Source organism: Carcharhinus amblyrhynchos, chromosome 7 (genome assembly GCF_965287045.1).
Source record: "Carcharhinus amblyrhynchos chromosome 7, sCarAmb.v2.hapA, whole genome shotgun sequence".
Lineage (NCBI taxonomy): Eukaryota > Metazoa > Chordata > Chondrichthyes > Carcharhiniformes > Carcharhinidae > Carcharhinus > Carcharhinus amblyrhynchos.
In genome coordinates this window covers 87,045,685-87,066,112 of record NC_137330.1, presented here as the reverse complement: position 1 = coordinate 87,066,112, position 20,428 = coordinate 87,045,685, and the positions used below count along the sequence as shown (strand labels likewise).

Sequence of the window (20,428 nt, the reverse complement as noted above, 5' to 3'; positions counted from 1 at the left end):
TAAGAGAGGGGATTAAGGGTTATGGGGAGAGGGCGGGAAAGTGGAACTAAGCAGTGACAGATCAGCCATGATCTTATTGAATGGCGGGGCAGGCTCGCAGGGCTAGATGGCCTACTCCTGCTCCTATTTCTTATGTTCTTATGTTCTTATTCTTCACTGTTCCAGACACAATGCATCTCCTCTGCAAGAGGTGACGGCTAGCTATTTAAGCAGTGCTAGACACTCAGAGTATTGCTCCTCATCTCCCCCCTACACCCCCTTGCTGATGCATTCAGCTGCATAAACAGTGCAGTTAGCACTGGCTGGATGCACCAAAGGCTGCTACATAAGATAAAATGAGCAGGCAGCGTGAAATTACCATGCCGCCTGCACTGCACTCAACAGGGCACAGGTTAATCACCCTTTGTTGAGGATTATAGATTTTAGCCTCCAAAATATTTTTACCTTGCAATCTGTTCAAACAGTTTATAATGGAAGGCATGTACAACACAGATCTCATCATTCATAACTGAAAGTTCAATAGTCTAACAGTTGTGCAAAGTTACTATCTGTACTTACACTGTTGAAGTAGTTACTGTCCATTGAATAAATCGAGGAATTCCATTTCATATCCAGTGACTTCATGGGAACCATACCTATTGAAGAAAAATGGATAAAGATATGCCTAAAAAAGCCTGCTTTACCAAAGTACAACATAAGTGTTGTGCTGAAGAAGAGTTGTTTGGACTCGAACTCTGTTTCTCTCTCCAGGCTGGCCAAGTTTTTCCAGCTGTTCTTATTTCCCATCACCAGCATCTGAAGAATTTTGATATTAGGTGACTGTTATTTATTTATTCTAGCAATTTGCAAACTTAAATTTAGTTTACTACATAGCCAAATAAACTTCAGACTCCTTGGCTCAGCAATGTATTCTTCAGATGTTACACACTGCAACATTTTAATCAAGCATTAGAAGTAATGCAGCTGCTCAAATGTCAAAAGAGAAAACGCTGGAATATCTCAGCAGGTCTGGCAGCATCTGTAAGGAGAGGAAAGTCTGACGTTTCAAGTCTGGATGGCCCTTTGTCAAAGCCTCAGCAAAGAACTCAGTTTCATACCCTTGCATCCCCACCTCAATGAATTCCATATTTATCTTCATGCTCAAATGTCAGTTTTATTACTCTAATCAAATACAGTACAGAAATTGTAACATGAAAACAGGTCATTTGGCCCAACAATACATGCTGCTGTTTATCACTTGCTATTAAATACTGTAAAAAATAATTTTACATGCAAATTTCACATGATATTTCTGTTCATCACCTTCCCTTTAATTGTTAGGCTCTCTTATTTTTATCTTTGCTTTTTAAAATTGCACATTCTATTTTCTGTAGTCTTTTCCCTTAAAGTGTACAGTTTACTTACCTACTTTGCTTTTTTCTTCAGGACCTTTTTAATACCAAATAGGCTGGCCTCTGATTGGCCTAATAAAATGCCCCTCCACAATAGTTTTCTCCTCTAACTGAACAGTGACAAGTGATTCTGACATTAACTCAATCTTTTACACAAACCCCTCCAGCACAATGTTGAACATGTTGTCACATCTGTGCCAACAGTAGGCTAATCTCATCTGAATCTGACAACTTGCTCAATGTATTGCAGAGGGTTTAAAAATTGTAGTAGCCAAAATCAATCTGAGGGGAAAAACCTGCAAATTCTGAAAGTGCAAAACAAAAATGAGAAGTGCTGGAAACAAATAACAGGTGAATCAGTATGTACATTCACATACCTGGCTGATAAAAATAGCGATCCATTTCTGAAGTGCTCTGTTCTACTGACTTCTGTAATAAATGAAATTCAGATTTCAATGAAGAGAAATATTTTGATATTTAGTAACCATGTTAATATCATTAACGGAGCTATATTAAATGTGAGCTTGCCACACTTTAAAAAGGGAAGCTACATAACTCATCTTATTCATCGATTCCATCACTGTATCATGTAGTCTACACCATCAGCATATCATGTCACTGCCAAAGTACGAATTATATCGGCAGTGTGTGGCAGTTACACTAAGAGTCCTACTTCCTCAAGTGGCTGAAATATATTCATAATCATTCTGGGGGGATGGAGACGTAGTGGTAATGTCATTGGACTAGTAATCCAGAGGCCAAGGCTAATAATGCATGGGTTCAAATCCCAGCATGGTGGCTAGTGAAATTTAACTTCATTTAGCAAATACAATTGATTAATTTTTTAAATCTGGAATTGTCAGGAATGGTGTCATGAAATTATCATTGATTTGTCACAAAAACCCATCTGGTTCACTGATGCCCTTTAGGGAAGGAAATCAGCCTCCTAATGTGGTCTGGCCTACCTGTGTCTACTGACCCACAGTAATATGGTTGGCTCCCAAATGACTTCTGAAATGGCCTAGTAAGCTACTCAGTTGCTCCACACTGCACCTAGCATCGACTTAGGCTTGGGGGAAAAAACCCAGAACAACCAGCCTTGTCGATCCTGCAAAGTCCTCCTTATTAACTACTGGGTGCTGACCCACAGATTAGTAGAGCACCAATCTGACAATCATACTTGCCAAATCGTACCTTACTGGCAATGTCCCAAATACTACCAACATCACCCCTGGGTATATCCTGTCCCACTGGTAAGACAGGCCCACCAATGACAACACCATGATATCATAGAATCATAGAATTCCTACAGTACAGAAGGAGGCCATTCAGCCCGTGTCTGCACCAACCACAATCCCACCCTGGCCCTATTCCCGTAACCCCACCTATTTACCCTGCTAATCCCCCTGACACTAGGGTCAATTTACCATGGCCAATCAACCTAACCCGCACATCTTTGCGCTGTGGAAGGAAACTGGAGCACCCGCAGTAAACCCATGCAGACATGAGGAGAATGTGCACACTCTGTACAGAAAGTGATCCAGAATTGGAAACAGAACCCTGGCACCGTGAGGAAGCAGTGCTAACCCCTCTGCCACCATGCCAGGAGGGAGTCCTCAACATTGGCTCGCCATCCCATGAAATCACACAGCATTATGTCAAGTACTATTTACTGCTCTCCTTCAGTTGATGAATCAGTACTCCTCCATCCTCCATATTGGACACCACTTGGAAGAAACACTGAAGGTAGCAAGGGCACAGAATGTACTCTGGGTGAGAGACGTCAAGCTCTATCACCAAGAGTGAATTGCTGGCACCACTACTAAACAAACTGATCAAATCCTGAAGGACATATTTTCAGACTGGGCTTGTGGCAATTGGTGAAGGATCCAACAAAAAAGGAGAAAGCTACTGAATTTTGTTCTCAGCAATCTACTCAGCAAACAGATGTATCTGTTTATGATAGCACAGGTAGGAATCTGTATGCTGACAAGTCCCAACTTAACACTGAGCATTAGTTCCACTGTGGTGTGTATTGCTACCAAAGATGGGGGAGCATAGCACATCAATGGAAATGTGAAACAATTCCAACCATCTTCAGCCAGAAGTGTAGATTGGATGATCCTCGCAGCCTCCTCCCAATGTTGCAGATCACAGATGCCAGTTTTCAGCCAATCTGATTTCATTCCACATAAAATCAAGAAATGACTGAAGGCAATGCAAAGTTTATGAGTCCTGACAACATTTTGGCAATGAAAGAACAAATAAAGCAAAATTAATTGCCTGCAATATTAGTAAACAGATAGAAAACAAATACATGAACATCCAATTATGAAGTAGAAAAGTTATCAATGTAGTAACAACATTAATCAAATAACAAGGAAACCAAATAAAAACATTAAAATCATTCCAAAAGAATTTTGAAAAATCTTACAGGTATCTACGTTTTTTTTGCAGTTCTCCTGGAACCATTAACAGATAGATATAAGAACCTAAGAAATAGGAGCAGGAGTAGGCCATCCAGCCCTTCGAGCCTGCCCCGCCATTCAATAAGATCATGGCTGATCTGAAGTGCATCAGGTCCACTTTCCTGCTTTCTCCCCATAACCCTTAATTCCCGTCTATCAGAAACCTATCTACCTGTGACTTAAATATATTCAGCGAGGTGGCCTCCACCACTTCAACGGGCAGAGAATTCCAGAGATTCACCAGCCTCTGAGTGAAGAACTTCCTCTCAACTCTGACCTAAACTGCCCCCCTTATCTTGAGCCTGTGCCCTCTAGTTCTGCTATCTTTTCTAAGCAGGAAGAATCTCTCTACATCTACCCTATCTATCCCCTTCATTATCTTATACGTCTCTATAAGATCCCCCCTCATCCTTCTAAACTCCGAGTACAGGCCCAGTCTATTCAATCTCTCTTCATAGGCTAACCCCCTCATCTCTGGTATCAGCCTAGTGAACCTCCTCTGCACTCCCTCCAAGGCCAATATGTCCTTCTGCAAGTGCGGTGACCAAAACTGCACACAGTACTCCAGCTGTGGCCTCACCAGTACCCTGTACAGTTGCAGCAAGACCTCCCTGCTTTTATATTCTCCCCCTCGCTATAAAGGCCAACGTTCCATTCGCCTTCTTGATCACCTGCTGCACCTGCAGACTGGGTTTTTGCGATTCGTGCACAAGGACCCCCAGGTCCCTCTGCACCGTAGCATGCTGCAGCTTTTCACCTTTTAAATAATAACCCCTCCTACTATTACTTCTGCAAAAGTGGATAACCTCACAGTTGCTAACATTATACTCCATCTGCCAGGTCCTCGCCCACTCGCTCAGCCTATCCAGATCTCTCTGCAGACTTTCCTCACCCTCCACACAATTTGCTTTTCCACTTATCTTCGTGTCATCAGCAAATTTCGTCACCCTACACTCAGCCCCTCCTCCAGATCATCTATATAAATGGTAAACAGTTGAGGCCCCAGCACCGATCCCTGCAGCACTCCACTAGTCACCAATCGCCAACCAGAATAGCATCCATTGATTCCAATGAAGATGAAGGCGGCTAAGAAAAAAAGAGGCTAAGAGTAAAAGCATGTGCAGGTGAGAAAGATTAAAAAAAGTTGATATTTGTGTAAACTGTCAGAGTCTGCGCTCTAATTGCTATGTAATCGATGCATCAAGAAACTCCTTTTAAATTTGCGATGCGTGCCCAAATTGGGAGATTTATCTTACTGACCATTTAAGGAACATTTTGATAGCCAATATCTCATGACTTCTCCATCACCATTCTGGGTACACCCTATTTCACAAGAAGGATAGATTCATCAGAGGTGGGAGAAGTGCTATACAAATAGTCAGGAAGTTCTTAACACTGACTTGGGGCACCAACCGTCTCAACTTTAGGAGAAAGAAATGTGTCGGAGATTATTGCTTATAAACTATTACTCCCCTTATCCTCAAACTCTGACCCCTAGATCTCAACTTTCTCATCATTGAGAACATTAGCTGCCAGATGGCCACCTCAATTGAGCTGGCAGCCTCCACATACAACAGGGCAACACTTGGACATTGGTAAAATAATGGATCAGTGAAAAATGGCTCAAAAATAGAGCCTTAATTGCATTATAAGGCTGCAGGTCTTCATGGAGTAGGCAACTGACCCAGTTCCCAGTCACCTTGGGAAAGTCAGGATATGGCTCCCCCTCTGCGTTAGGCTAGATTTTATGGCCCCCAACCACATTTTGAGCAGAGAAGGATACACAAAATACATCAGGTTGCTAGCTTTTTGCCCATCTCAGGTGTGGTCCCCAGAATACATCCAAGATACTGAAAAGGAGGGATGGGGGGGGTATATTCTTTGGGGCATGCTCTGTGCACATTAGGTACATTCCCCTAAGAACATACCCCCACCTATATGCCATCCCACCTGGTCTCCAAAATCCACCCACTCTCCATCCCATTTCTGCCTGATCTCACCCCACTCAAAAGTTCTTGGACTGATACTCTCCTCTAGTGCTGCTGGGATTGCAAGTGCTGCCATCCAATCAAATTGACTGGCAGCTCTCAAAGGTGGGACTTCCTTTCACTGAGAGGTGGAAGTCTGACTTTCTTCCTTGATAAATCCAACCCATTGTCTCCACAAGATCTAGGAAAATACAACCCCTATGAGAGTTGAGAAGTGCCATAGGCATGAATGAAGAATGGTTTTCAATGGTAGTTGGGCTGAGGTAGGCAGGCAGCTTTACAGAGGTGGAAGCAGGTAGTCTTTGCGATGGAGAGGATACGAGATCAAGGATGGATACCAATAAACAAACCTTCAGTTACCAATCTTGATCACATCTGAAGTTGGTATTTAATGGTCAGGTTCATAAAAGGGAAATTGAAGTTGAAAGCCTGAAATGAAGCAGTTTGGCTAGTGGCAGTGAAGTCTGTACTTCAAACTGTCATGCTGACAGAGTGGTACAGAAAAGAGTGAAAATTCTATTGAAATACAGGTTTAGATACACAAATGAGTTAAAAAGCTCTGGCATGAAATCCATACTTTTCCATCATAATAAACGTATCACCACTCACATTAAAACAATTGTTCTCTAAAAGTATAAATTTCTAACAATCTTGAGCTTCAATGTACTCGGGGGTGACAATATTCCAAGACCACATCTGCTTGCATAAGTCTTAATGGCCTTCATCAATTGACACCCCCTCCCCTCCACACACACAAACAGGTGCACCATCCACAGATACTTCTGCTAATAGCACCAGCACACACGGTAATTCTCTATCTTGTTGCCCCCATAGCCTTGTTAACAATTGCTTCTATTGAAAATGAAATGCTAATTTTTTTCTATGGAAAGTGGTTCAGCTTGGCAGGATTCCCTGGATTACACCCACAGGGTGAATGCACCTGGGCAAAGACTTTACAAATCAGGAACACCTGGCTTGCACGAGCTTCAAAACAACAAATTCTATTAAAAGTAAAAATGGTCTTCTCTTCAGTATTTATGTCAGTGCTGAATAATTAAACAATTCCGCTTGCTGCGTAACAGTGCTGCTGGTGAAATAATTAACCAAACAGCTGAAGTGCACATAGGTCTCCAATCTAGCACATTATAAACTAAAACCCAAAAATATATTTTTAAAAATGCATTATTTAATTCAAATTCTTTCCCTAAATCCTGTTACACTAATTTGTCTGTAACTATTACACCTTTAACTGCTCCCAACTTTCTTCCATATACAGTATTTTCATTGTTTTCTTTAAATACTCATACAAAAAGTTTCCTGCTTATTCCAATTTTTTTTTAAACATTATTGTCACTGGAAACTTTCCAACCTGGAGTCAAGATTCTTTTGGGGTTGTAAAAGCAGAAATATAAATTTGAGGTAATTTTCTTTTTATTCATTCATGGCATATGGGCGACACTGGCTGGCCAGTACTTATTGCCCATTCTTAGTCATTCTTGACTTTGTAGCAATTGATACATCAGAGGGCAGTTGAGACTCAACTGTGGCTCTGGAGTCACAGATAGGCAGACCAGGTAAGATCAGCAAATTTCCTCCCCGAAAGGACATTAGTGAACCAGATGGGTTTTTGCCAACAATCAGCAATAGTTTCATGGTCCATCAGTAGATTCTTGATTCCAGATACTTCTATTGAATTCAAATTCCACCATCTGCTGCCATGACAGGATTTGAACCTGGGTCCCCAGAACATTAGCTGAGTTTCTAGATTAATAGTCTAGCGACAATACCACTAGGCCATCGCCTCCCCATGAAGGTAATGTCACAGCATAAAATGTTGCACCATATTTATCCAATATATCAGTGCTGATTTCAGTCACCTGAATTGACATTTCATGCTAGTGAAATAACCGCCACTTTTTTTGGGCAACAGGGGCCCTAATTAGGTTCCCCTTCTGCCTGTCCAACACATGGTACTTCACTCAACAGCCACAAACATCTGTCTATCCCCTTCGTTTCTGTGGACTGTGCGTACCTCTTGGCCCATTGTGGTTCCACATCCCTATCAACTTCTGCAACCTCACCAGACTGGCGTTTGTCAGGATTGAAAGTTTGGCATCAGGTTATTAACACCTGCTGCAACCCAGCTCTGCTGAGCAGCTTTTGAAACTTTTTAAACATTGATGTCGCAGGGAGCAAACATTAAGTTTATTTTTAGAATTTCTGCTTTTGAATATCAACAGCTATTTACATATATTCTTACATTCATTTTTACAGCAGCTACATTACACATCATCTGTTGCAAAGTGCTTTGGCAAGTTCTGAAGTCACGATACCTGCTACATAAAAGCAGAGCTTTTAAAATAGCAAAATATAAATCACTACATTTTTTGAAATTTTGGACCATTTTGATACTCATTCAGTATTTATAGGTAATTTTACAGCCAAATGGCAGCAACTTTCATTGGTCAAGGTGTAATGAGTGACAATATCCATTTAGAATAATGCTGACCAATAGTTACAAAAAAATCTTCAAGAGTCAGCATTCCCCTTTCTCCTCTTCTTGCTTCAGGTGATGCAATCCTCTGTCAGCCCTGATTCAACACTCAAACATAATTCCTGACCCATATCATAATTTAATTTCCCATAAGCCTGTGTTAAACATAGAATGCTGACTATTGGTACATTTTTTAAAAATTTTTTATTCGTTTATGGGATGTGGGCATTGCTAACTGTGCCAGCATTTATTGCCATCCTCGAGAGCACTTAAGGGTCAATCACACTGCTATGGGTCTGGAGTCACATGTAGGCTGGACCAGGAAAGGGTAACAGATTTCCTTCCCTAAAGGACATTGCTGAACCAGATGGGTTTTCACAACAATCAACAATAGTTTCATGGTCATCATTCGATGTTTAATTACAGAGTTTTACTGAACTCAAATTTCATCATCTGCCATGGTGGGATTTGAACCTATGCCCCCAGAACATTACCCTGGTTCTCTGGATAATTAGTCCAGCGACAAAACCTCTACGCCATTGCCTCCTCTAATGTCATGGGAAAATTAAAAATACTCTATCCATCCTGTCCGATATATTTTATGTTTTCATTGATAGAATTACAAATGACCCCTTTTTGCTGCAATGAACACTGCGATTAAGTCCTTAAAGTAACATCTCTGTTATCTTTGATTGCAGTTTCACAAATGGTACATACCGTGACTGAGTCCAGTTTTTGTTTGACTTTCTGTACTTTCATAGATAACCTGGATGCATGATTAATTGAGGAAAATGAGGAATCATACATGGTGTTATTATCAAAAATACTACTGTCAAAAGTGCTGCTCAAAATCTTGGGTCCTTTTGGTGTAGATGTAGTTCCAGTTCCAGACTGCAAATTTGATTTACATATTTCTTTCATAGTCTCAGCTTCCATTTCAGCAACTAGAAGATAAGGGAGAAAAAAAACTGGTCATTTACATAAACCACCATTCTATGCTGTTTTAAAGATTACAATGTAAAATTGAACGTGACTGCTTTGTGTGGTTATATTTGTACAAAAAAACAGATTTATATCTAATTTACTGTAATGAAATCGGATAAGCTGCAATAGGAATGGAAATACCCTTTACCACAACAAAGACAGAAAACAAGGGCCGTAAGTTCCTCGGAGTGGCAATCAGCATCAGATTGCTACTCTGCCCAAACACTTGTGCAAAATTTCTTCTGTGCCCGTTTCACCCAACCTTCTGACTCAGGCTAGGCAAGATGATCCAGGCAGCATAACCATCTCTGAAACCTAGGATCGCAATGCAGAGATTGGGAGTGGGTGGTGCCAGAGTTGTTGAATGTTGAAGTGGGGTCTGAGCAGGGAAAATCTTTAAGGGAGTCCAGGAATGCGGTGGGAAAAATAGTCCCATGGGGATGTGGGGGAGGGGAGGGGGGGCGGATCGAGTCCTGTGGGGATGTTGGTCTGTGCCTTTACAATAATTACCCAGAAGTTAGAGGAGATTTTAGTTCTTCTAGTTTTTCTGAGCTAACTATTTGTGCAACACACCCAGGACCATCCAAAGTTTGCAATTTAAATTACATTTTTGGATTGTTCCCAGCAAAGGACAATTTGCTCAGTAGTCGTCAGCATTCCTGGGAAATTATACTTTCACTTTTAAAGTTCCAAGAGGGGTTCCCCAGTGCGTTTTGGGGATACACCCCAAATCCGATGCTGGGAAGCTCCAAATCACGATCCATAGTTACCTCATGGAAACAATTTTATAACCACTCATCATTGTTAACTGCAGAAGTTGCATTTGGTGCCATTCTCACAATTTCTCTCTTTTTTAGGCTGAATATGGCTAGGTATGCTAACATTAGAAAGCTTCTGAAGGATATTGCCAATAAGATAATTCAATACACAGTGATTGTAAATTTGAGTCCTATGGCTGCTTTTTTTGCAAACTAAATTGTTTTGGTGAGTAAATTTAGTCAGCATGTTACTGGATGTGTTGCAAGCACATCCATTGGACAGCACAGTAGCAGATCCACGTTGCTCTTACTTTATGGAACAGCCAACAACAGATAAATGGATTCCGCTAAATTATTGCTTCTGTTGAATGCTTGCAAAATAACACTGCAACAAAGAGGGCACTTCAGGACAGAGAAGCCTGTGTGGTTAATAAATAACATCCCCAAGAAGAAAAAGCTGCAAATAATAGGCAAATTAGCAAATCCTGTTGTTGAATTGTAAACTAAAAACATTAGAATATTTTTACATAGGTTGCTGAAACACCGGGTGTTTTATCATCAAGAAAGGCGATACTTTGTTTTCTACTGGTGTGAAATAGCTATACTTCATGGTCAAATGCATCACACAAGCATGTTTTGTTGCAGTCCTGATTGAACACAAGCATCTTCCAAACAAAATAATCCATATAACTGGCACAGTGTTAAGGAGAAAACATTACAATTATAAATTTCAATAGTATTGTTCAAATACACAATCGACAAAAATTATGGATTGGATGCTGGTTTGCGATGTTTGTCCTTACTTCCATTTGACCCACAATCACCCATGATTTGTAATAATCCTTTGAATTGAGTCCTCCATGTAAAATAAAATGGAAGTGTGATGGTGGGGTTGGAGGATGACAACACAGGAGGTGTTGCCTTTTTACTATATGAAGCATTAATCATCCAAATGACTTATTTCCCAACACAGGCCTCCCTAAATTAAATTTGCTGATGACACCAAAGTCAGAGGTGTGGTAGATAGTGAGGAAGGGTGTCATAGTTTGCAGGAAGACTTAGACAGGTTGCAGAGCTGGGCCGAGAGGTGGCGGATGGAGTTTAATGCAGAGAAATGTGAGGTAATTCACTTTGGTAGGAATAACAGATGTGTTGAGTATAGGGCTAACGGGAAGACTTTGAATAGTGTGGAGGAGCAGAGGGATCTAGGTGTATGTGTACATAGATCCCTGAAAGTTGGGAATCAAGTAGATAAGGTTGTTAAGAAGGCATACAGTGTCTTGGCGTTTATTGGTAGGGGGATTGAATTTAGGAGTCGTAGCGTTATGTTGCAACTGTACACAACTCTGGTGCGGCCGCACTTGGAGTATTGTGTGCAGTTCTGGTCCCCACATTACAGGAAGGATGTGGAGGCTTTGGAGAGGGTGCAGAGGAGGTTTACCAGGATGTTGCCTGGTATGGAGGGGAGATCCTATGAGGAGAGGCTGAGGGATTTGGGGTTGTTTTCGCTGGAAAGAAGGCGGCTAAGAGGGGATCTTATTGAAACATATAAGATGATTAGAGGTTTAGATAGGGTGGATAGTGATAGCCTTTTTCCTCTGATGGAAAAATCTAGCACGAGGGGGCATGGCTTTAAACTAAGGGGGGGTAGTTATAGGACAGATGTCAGGGGTAGGTTCTTTACCCAGAGGGTGGTGAGGGATTGGAATGCCCTGCCTGCTGCAGTTGTAAATGCGCCTAGTTTGGGGGCGTTTAAGAGGTCTGTGGACAGGTTTATGGACGAAAAGGGATTGGTTTAGGTTAGTGGGTCATTGTTGTTTTTTTTTAAACTGGTCGGCGCAACATCGTGGGCCGAAGGGCCTGTTCTGCGCTGTAATGTTCTATGTTCTATGTTCTAAATTAATGTATCAGCTCTTTTTGTCAGAGAAACCAGACCATCACAATACAATAAACTATTGCAGTAAGTATTGCTTCTGTTTATGGTGTAGAAAAATTGAGTGCACATAATTTTGTTTGTTCTTACTTCCAACATTCTTATCAACCACCAAGGAATGGTCCAGTAGCATGAGAAAAAAACAAAAATTAATTTGTTGGTGGGACTAGATGGTGCATTTGTATTCAGCAGTCTTCTGTCAAAGGTATGATAAGAACATAAGAAATAGGAGCAGGAGTAGGCCATCTAGCCCTTCGAGCCTGCCCCGCCATTCAATAAGATCATGGCTGATCTGTCGTGGCTCAGTTCCACTTTCCCGCCCTCTCCCCATAACCCTTAATCCCCTCTCTTATCAAGAGCCCATCAACCCGCGTCTTAAAAATATTTAGCGAGGCAGCCTCCACCACTTCAACGGGCAGAGAATTCGAGATTCACCACCCTTTGAGTGAAGAAGTTCCTCCTCAACTCCGTTCTAAACCGCCTCCCCTTTATCTTGAGGCTGTGCCCCCTAGTCCTACTGTCTTTTTTGAGCGGGAAGAGTCTCTCCACCTCTATCCTATCCATCCCATTCATCATCTTATACGTCTCAATGAGATCTCCCCTCATTCTTCTAAACTCTAACGAGTACAAGCCTAGTTTATTCAGCCTCTCCTCATAGCTCAACCCCGGTATCAGTCTAGTAAACCTCCTCTGCACTCCCTCCAAGGCCAAAATATCCTTGCGCAGGTGCGGCGCCCAAAACTGCACACAGTACTCCAGCTGCGGCCTCACCAATGCCCTATACAGCCGCAGCAAGACCTCCCTACTTTTATATTCAATCCCCCTCGCTATGAAGGCCAGCATCCCATTCGCCTTCCTGACCACCTGCTGCACCTGCTGGCTGGGTTTTTGCGACTCATGCACAAGGACCCCGAGGTCCCTCTGCACCGTCGCCTGCTGCAGTTTTTCGCCACGTAAGTAATACTCCTTCCTACCAAAGTGGACCACCTCACACTTGCCAACATTAAATTCCATTTGCCATTTCCTGGCCCATTCGCCCAGCCTATCTAGATCCTTCTGCAGACTCTCCCTACCCTTCGCACAATTTGCCTTTCCCCCAATCTTGGTGTCATCAGCAAATTTCGACACCCTACACTCGGTTCCCTCCTCTAGATCATCTATATAAATGGTAAATAGCTGAGGCCCCAGCACCGACCCCGGGGCACCCCACTAGTCACCAACCGCCAATCCGAATAGCACCCACTGACCCCCACTCTCTGCCTCCTATTTGACAACCAATCCTCTATGCTCCTTGGTTGAAAAATCCAAGCCAAGATTTGGGGGTGGGGTGGAAGCCCGCTGGTTATATGTCAATGTATTGAAATGAGGTTCCCTACCATCCTGAGCAGGAATCTCACTACGTCACCGGTGGGGGCCAAGAAGAATCAGAAAACAAGATCTTGTCAGCGAGATTTTTATTTTGGAGTCCCATGGCATTTTGTGCCCAGACTGAAAATGTGGGCACAAAATCATGGCAATGATGTTAAACATCACAACACCAGTTTGCTAACAAAAGACATTTCCCAACTAGAAAACATCAAGTGCAGAAGCATTTTAAAACAAGCCTAACGTCACAAACCTTAAGTACAAATATGAAAACCAGTAGTAATTCAGTAGGTCAACAATTCAAACAATTTAACTTTATATTTAAACCATAAACATAAAATTAGTTCACCTCCTCATCCTCCTTGTCTCATTTTTTTTTAAACTTGTTTCAAAGAATAGCAAGGACAGGGAGTAGATAATATATAAACCAAGGAAAGTAGCTGGGAAACTACCAACAAGGAACTACTTGGGACTTAGAAAGGAAACCAATCCCAAATGAGAAATCAGGAGAGCCTAACAAAGGAAAAGAGAAGGAAGTCTAGTCAAATTACTCAAAATACTTTTTTTGGCCATTTAAGGGCCTTGGCCAGTCCAAGGGCAAGCTACAGATATCTCCCCTGCATCCCCCATAAAATTTCAGACAAATCAGGACAGGCAGTTAACTGACAGGAAGGCCACCAACTGGATCAAACCTACTAGCAAGGGCGCAGAAACTCCACCCGAATGTGAGTGAAGGGGTTAGTATATCTATTTTAAATTAATCCATAACACTTTGCTATGTCAAATAAAATAAAATCATCAAGCTCCACTATTGTGAACGTTAGATTAGAAATATATTTTAAAATTTTCTTTTTGGTCCTACTTGTAGTTCTGTAAAGCTGTGTGTTTATTTGATAGAATCCGGATGGTTGTGGCAAAAGGACAGTCACCAGCCAAAAAAGATTGCCACCAATGGGGCTCCACAGGTGTCTGCTTTGAATCCTCTTTTGTTTAGTGTCTTCATAATGATGTCGAGCTACCAATCATAAGTACAATGGCCAAATGCGCAGACAATGTAATGTTAATGAAAGTGATAGAGTCTAATGTTGATCAGAATGCACTTTAAAGGATTAGAAAATACTTCAAGTATATTAATAGAAAAATAATAACTGGAGAGAGAATAGGACCCCTCAAGGACCAAAGCCGACACGTGCATGGAACTGCAGGAGATAGTCGAGGCTCTCAATGAATATTTCTCCTGTGTTTACCACAGAGAAAGACAAGACGACTTGGGAACCTGGGAAAGTTAGTGGCAATATATTGGGAAAGGTTCATATTACAGTAGAGGAGTTGATGGATGTTTTAAAATGTATGAGGGTGGATAAATCTCCTGGCCCTAACCAGGTGTATCCAAAAACATTGTACGAGGTTAGAGAAGAAATTGCAGGAGCCTTGGCTGCGATATTTGCAGTAAAAAGTCTGACAACACCAGGTTTCAGTCCAACCGATTGAACCTGGTGTTGTCAGACTTTTTACTGTGTTTACCCCAGTCCAACGCCGGCATATCCACATCATGCGATATGGATCATAGCCATGGGTGAGGTACCAGAAGACTGGAGGGTAGCAAATGTTGTGCCCTTATTTAAGGGCTGCAAAACAAAACCTGGAAATTATACAGCAGTAAGCCTAACTATCTTTACAACAATCTGAGTCCCTATCTGCTTCAAGGCGGCAACCATCATCCCGGTACTCAAGAAAAACCAAGCAGCATGAGTCAATGACTATCGGCCGCCTCTGACATCCATCATTATGAAGTGCTTCGAAAGGTTAGTCATGGTATGAATCAATTCCAGCACTACCTGGTTCCACTACAACTTGCCTACTGCTGTAACAGGTCCACAGCAGACACCATTTCCCTGGCCCTGCATTCAACCCTAGAACTTCTAGGTAATAAGGACGCCTATGTCAGACTCCTATTTATTGACTGCAGCTCAGCCTTCAACATCATTATTTCCATGAAACTCATCTCCAAACTCTATAGTCTGGGCTTCAGTCCCTCCCTTTGCAACTGGATCCTGAACTTCCTAACTCCCAGACCACAATCAGTAAGGATAGGCAACAACACCTCCTCCATAATCATCCTCAATACCGGTGCCCCACAAGGCTGTGTTTTCAGCCCCCTTCTATACTCCTTAAACACCTACTACTGTGCGGCCGAATTCTCCTCCAATTCAATTTTCAAGTTTGCTAATGATACCACTGTAGTGGGTCGGATCTCAAATAATGACGATACAGAGCACAGGAGCGAGATAGAAAACTGGTGCGGCAACAATAATCCCTCCCTCAATGTCAACAAAATGAAGGAGATTGTCATCGACTTCAGGAAGCGTAAAAGAGAACATGCCCCTATTTACATCAATGGGGACAAAGTAGAAAGGGTTGAGAGCTTCAAGTTTTTAGGTGTTCAGATCACCGACAACCCATCCTGGTCCCCCCATGCTGACACCATAGTTCGGAAAGCCCACCAATGCCTCTACTTTCTCAGAAGACTAAGGAAATTTGGCACGTCAGCTCCGACTCTCACCAACCTTTACAGATGCACCATAGAAAGCGTTCTTTCTGGTTGTATCACAGCTTGGTATGGCTCCTTCTCTGCCCAAGACTGCAAGGAACTACAGAAGGTCGTGAATGTAGCCCAATGCATTATGCAAACCAGCCTCCCATCTGTTGACTCTATTTACACTTTCCACTGCCTCGTCAAAGCAGCCAGCATAATTAAGGACCAAACGCACCCCAGACATTCTCTCTTCCACCTTCTTCCTTTGGGAAAAAGATATAAAAGGTCATGTACCAACTGACTCAAGAACAGCTTCTTTCCTGCTGCTGTCAGACTTTTGAACGGACTTATCTTGCATTAAGTTGATCTTTTTCTACCCCCTATGACTACATCTATGACTGTAACACTACATTCCGCATTCACGTTTCCTTCTCTATTAACAGTATGTTTTGTCTGTACAGCGCACAAGAAACAATACTTTTCACTGTATGTTAATGCATGTGACAATAATAAATCAAAATCAAATAACATCTGTGGTGTTTAAGTTACTAGAGAGGATTCTGAGGGATAAGATATACAGACATTTGGAAAGACAGGGTTTAATTAGTAGTCAGCATGACTTTGTGCATGGGAGATCATGCCTTGCAAATTTGTTCTTTGATGAACTGACCAAGAAGATTGATGAGGGCAGAGCGGCAGACGTAGTCTATATGGACTTCAGTAAGGCCTTTGATAAAGTTCCACATGTTAGGCTGCTCTGGAAGGTTAGATCACATGGAATCCAGGGAGAGTGGCAAATTAGATATATAGTTAACTTAACGTTAAGAAGCAGAGCCTAATGGTGGAAGGAGGCTTGTTGGACTGGAAGCCTGTGACTTGTGGTGTGCCTCAGGGCTCAGTGTTGGGCTCATTGCTGTTTGTTATCTATTTAACGATATGGATGAGAATGTATAAAGCATGATTGGTGAGTTTGCAAATGGCTGTAAAATAGGTGGAGTTGGAGACAGTGAGGAAGGTTATCAAAAATTGCCCAGCTGATCAAGATCCTGCTGCAATTTTTTGATGAAGTGACCAGGAAGGTTGATGAGGGTAGGGTGGTAGACATAGTCTATATGGACTTCAGCAATGCCTTTGATAAAGTTCCACATGTTAGACCGCTCTGGAAGGTAAGATAATCTTCCTGGTCACGTCATCAAAGAATTGCAGCAGAATTTTAATCAACTGGAGGAGTGGGCCGAGAAATGGCAAATGGAGACCAATACAGATAAGTGTGAGGTGTTGCATTTTGGAAAGTCAAATCAAGGTAAACGGTAGGACCATAGGGAATATCATGAAACCAGAGGGACTTTGGAATTCAGGTGCATTGATTCTCTAAAGGTGGAGTCAGTGGTAGATAAGGCAGTGAAGGAGGCTTTTGGCTTGCTTGCCTTCATCAGTCAGGGCACTGAGTATAGAAGTTAGAAAGTTGTGTTGCATTTGTACAGGATGTTGGTGAGGCCACACCTGGAGCACTGTGTTCAGTTTTGGTTGCCTTGCTACAAAAAAGATATGGGAGAGCAGAAGAGATTTACAAGGATGTTGCCAGGACTCAAGGGACTGAGTTATAGGGAGAGGTTGGACAAACAAGAACATTTTTCTTTAGAGCGTAAGAGACTGAGGGGTGATATTATAGAGCTGTATAAGATCATGAGAAGCATGGATAAGGTGAATACACTCAATATTTTTCCCAGGGTTGGGGAATGAAGAACTAGATGGCATAGGTTTAAGTTAAGAGGGGAAATAATTAGTGGGAACCTGAAGAGCAACATTTTTTTATACAGAGGGTGGTATATATGTGCACTGAGCTGCCAGAGGAAGTGGATGAGGCAGGGACATTGACAACATTTAAAAGGCATTTGAACAGATATATGGATTGCAAAGGTTGAGGGGGATATGGGTCAAATGCAAGCAAATGGGTTTAGCTTAGATGGGCATTTTGGTCAGCATGGACCAGTTTGGGCCAAAGGGCCTGTTTCCATGCAGTTGATTCTATGATTGATTCTGTGGTTGGCAATTAGGGAACCAGGTAGCAGATTGAAGTGGAGAAATGTAACAAAGAAAAACAAAGATTTGAGAATCCTGATTGATAATGTAATGAAGTAATTACAATGCTGTGCTTTGGCAGTAAAGCAAATCAGACCTTGGGATGTATTACAAGTTCAATAATGAGCCAAAGGTGTGGGATTGTCCTGACACTTTGCAAATCATTGATGCAACCACACGCAGGTTACTGAGTCCACAAAGGATATTGCAGCTATCAAAAAGGATGTACGAGAGCTATAGATTTTGTGTCATTTGAACATGTTTTCACTGAAACAGAAAAGTTCGTGAGGGAATACAATTACAATTTTTTGGATTCTAAAGGGACTAAAGAATCTTACCATGACAATTGTTTGATCTTATGCAGAACAGGAAAGAAACAACTAAACTCGAAGGGTGGTAAATTCAAAATAAGCTGTGGAAACTTTTCAGTGAGAGGTATATCTGCGTGCGATGGGATTGATTTTTTTTTGAAAAAAACGAGGGTTTGAGGGTTACATTTTGTAAATGTTGGACTGAGTTTAAAGACCATGGGTGGGATTCTCCCAGAAAAGTTCAAGTGCCAAATTTGCATAAAAACTGGAGTAAATCCCACTGGTGTTTTCAGCAGGATTTTCAAAATGAATCTCCCGCACTCTGTGCATCACCCAGTGCCCTAGTGTGAATCATGCTAAAAATCCTGGGGAGGGGCCTATTCCCACTGTAGAAGCCGGCAGCATAGTGATGAGTGAGTCACTGTACGTGCGCCAATCTGTCAGCGCAGAGATTGATGTATGCGCAGTAGCCCCACACTGCCAGCTTCCCGATCGCTGACCACGTATCCCCCACCACTCCCCAGTCGCTAGCCTCCCGGACATGTTCAACCACTGGCAGCCTCCACCTCCCCTGCAGCCCTGACCCCCTTGGCAGGCCAACCCTTACCCCAACCCCAATGTTCAGCCCTGATCAGTCCCTCCCTCCCTCTGCCACTGATCCCAGTTCAGAGTGGCAGCGGGACCTCCACCGATCTCTTCCCCACTCCCCCCTCCCACAGGTCCCATCCCCCTCTGGCCTCATCCCCTTGACACTGCCTGATGCTAGAAGGGGAGGCAGTGCCAGGGCAGGCTGTCATTGCCAAGCTGGCAATGCTCAGGGGGCACCCTCCCTATCTCTGACCCTCTGGGAAGCCTCCATGGCCTCCCTTCACTCCAGCGGGGTTGGGCTGTCAGCTCCCTGCTACTGGGGAGCTGTTGTAAACCACACTGGAGTGAAACACTCCTGGCGGGTGGGGTGGGGGAGACTAACATTCCCCAGAGACTTCAGGCCCGTGCCTGTTAATGAGATGTAAATCTTTATTATAATAATTTATGCAACTCTGTGCTGATTTCTGATACGGAGCTGACAATGCCTGAAATTCGGTGGCCGGAGACGTGGAGGGCGTGGCACCCAGCGGGAAGCCACTACACAGCCACTGCTCAAGTCTCCCGGCTCACTGCAATGCTGTCTCCCATTTAGTTTTATCCTCATTTGCAATTAAAACTTAATGTGTCTATGTTATAACTAGATTTTCTTAAGTAACTTCCAGAGCAATATACAGTGAAATAAAGTAACCATTTCTTTTGTAAGTAACAAGGCTTTGCAATTGAATTTCTCACTTCATGGGTAAGAACACACAAACATATATGCACACACTCATGAATGAATACATTGTTCTAAGGCAACTTAAAGCGTCCATGACATGTGATACTGGCACTCTAGGGAGACAGTAGAAGCAGATAATATTGATTTATTCAAATATAAAATGGATAATTTCAAAAAATAATGATTTGAATAGACACAAGGTGGAGGGGTGGCAATCTTACTTTCATGTCCTACCAGTCAATGGTGGGTGGGTGGGTGAGTGAGATTATGGGAGGGACAAAAAAAATTGGGTTTGTGTCCAATTTCTCACCTCTCTCGACCTGACTGGCAATGGATATCTGGTGAGATCAGCCTTGTGCCCTTTTTGGGCATGAGGCAGATTATAATATTTAGAACATAGAACATTACAGCGCAGTACAGGCCCTTCAGGCTCAATGTTGTGCTGACCTGTGAAAACAATCTAAAGCCCATCTAACCTACGCTATTCCAGTATCATCCATATGTTTATCCAATGACTATTTAAATGCCCTTAATATTGGCGAGTCCACTACTGCTGCAGGCAGGGCATTCCACATCCCTACAACTCTGAGTAAAGAACCTGCCTCTGGCATCTATCCTATATCTATCAGCCCTCAATTTAAAGCTATGTCCCCTCATGCTAGCCATCTCCATCCGAGAAAAAAGGCTTTCACTGTCCACCCTATCTAATCTTCTGATCATCTTATATGCCTCTAATAAGTCACCTCTTAACCTTCTCTGTAACGAAAATAGCCTCAAGTCCCTCAGCCTTTCCTCATAAGACCTTCCCATCA

At 42.5% G+C, this 20,428-nt stretch overlaps 1 protein-coding gene across 4 annotated transcripts in view; it reads right to left on the bottom strand.

Moving 5' to 3' along the window:
• ahi1 (Abelson helper integration site 1) overlaps nt 1–20,428 on the bottom strand; it is a 243,862-nt gene that overhangs the window by 110,795 nt on the left and 112,639 nt on the right. For all 4 annotated transcript variants that reach the window (XM_080192718.1, XM_080192720.1, XM_080192721.1 and 1 more), the window contains exons 18-20: nt 9,059–9,285; nt 1,769–1,820; nt 559–635 (exon numbers count right to left, since the gene is read on the bottom strand). In XM_080192718.1, the coding sequence (XP_080048844.1) occupies nt 559–635; nt 1,769–1,820; nt 9,059–9,285 (356 nt within the window). The remainder of the gene's footprint in view (nt 1–558; nt 636–1,768; nt 1,821–9,058; nt 9,286–20,428) is intronic.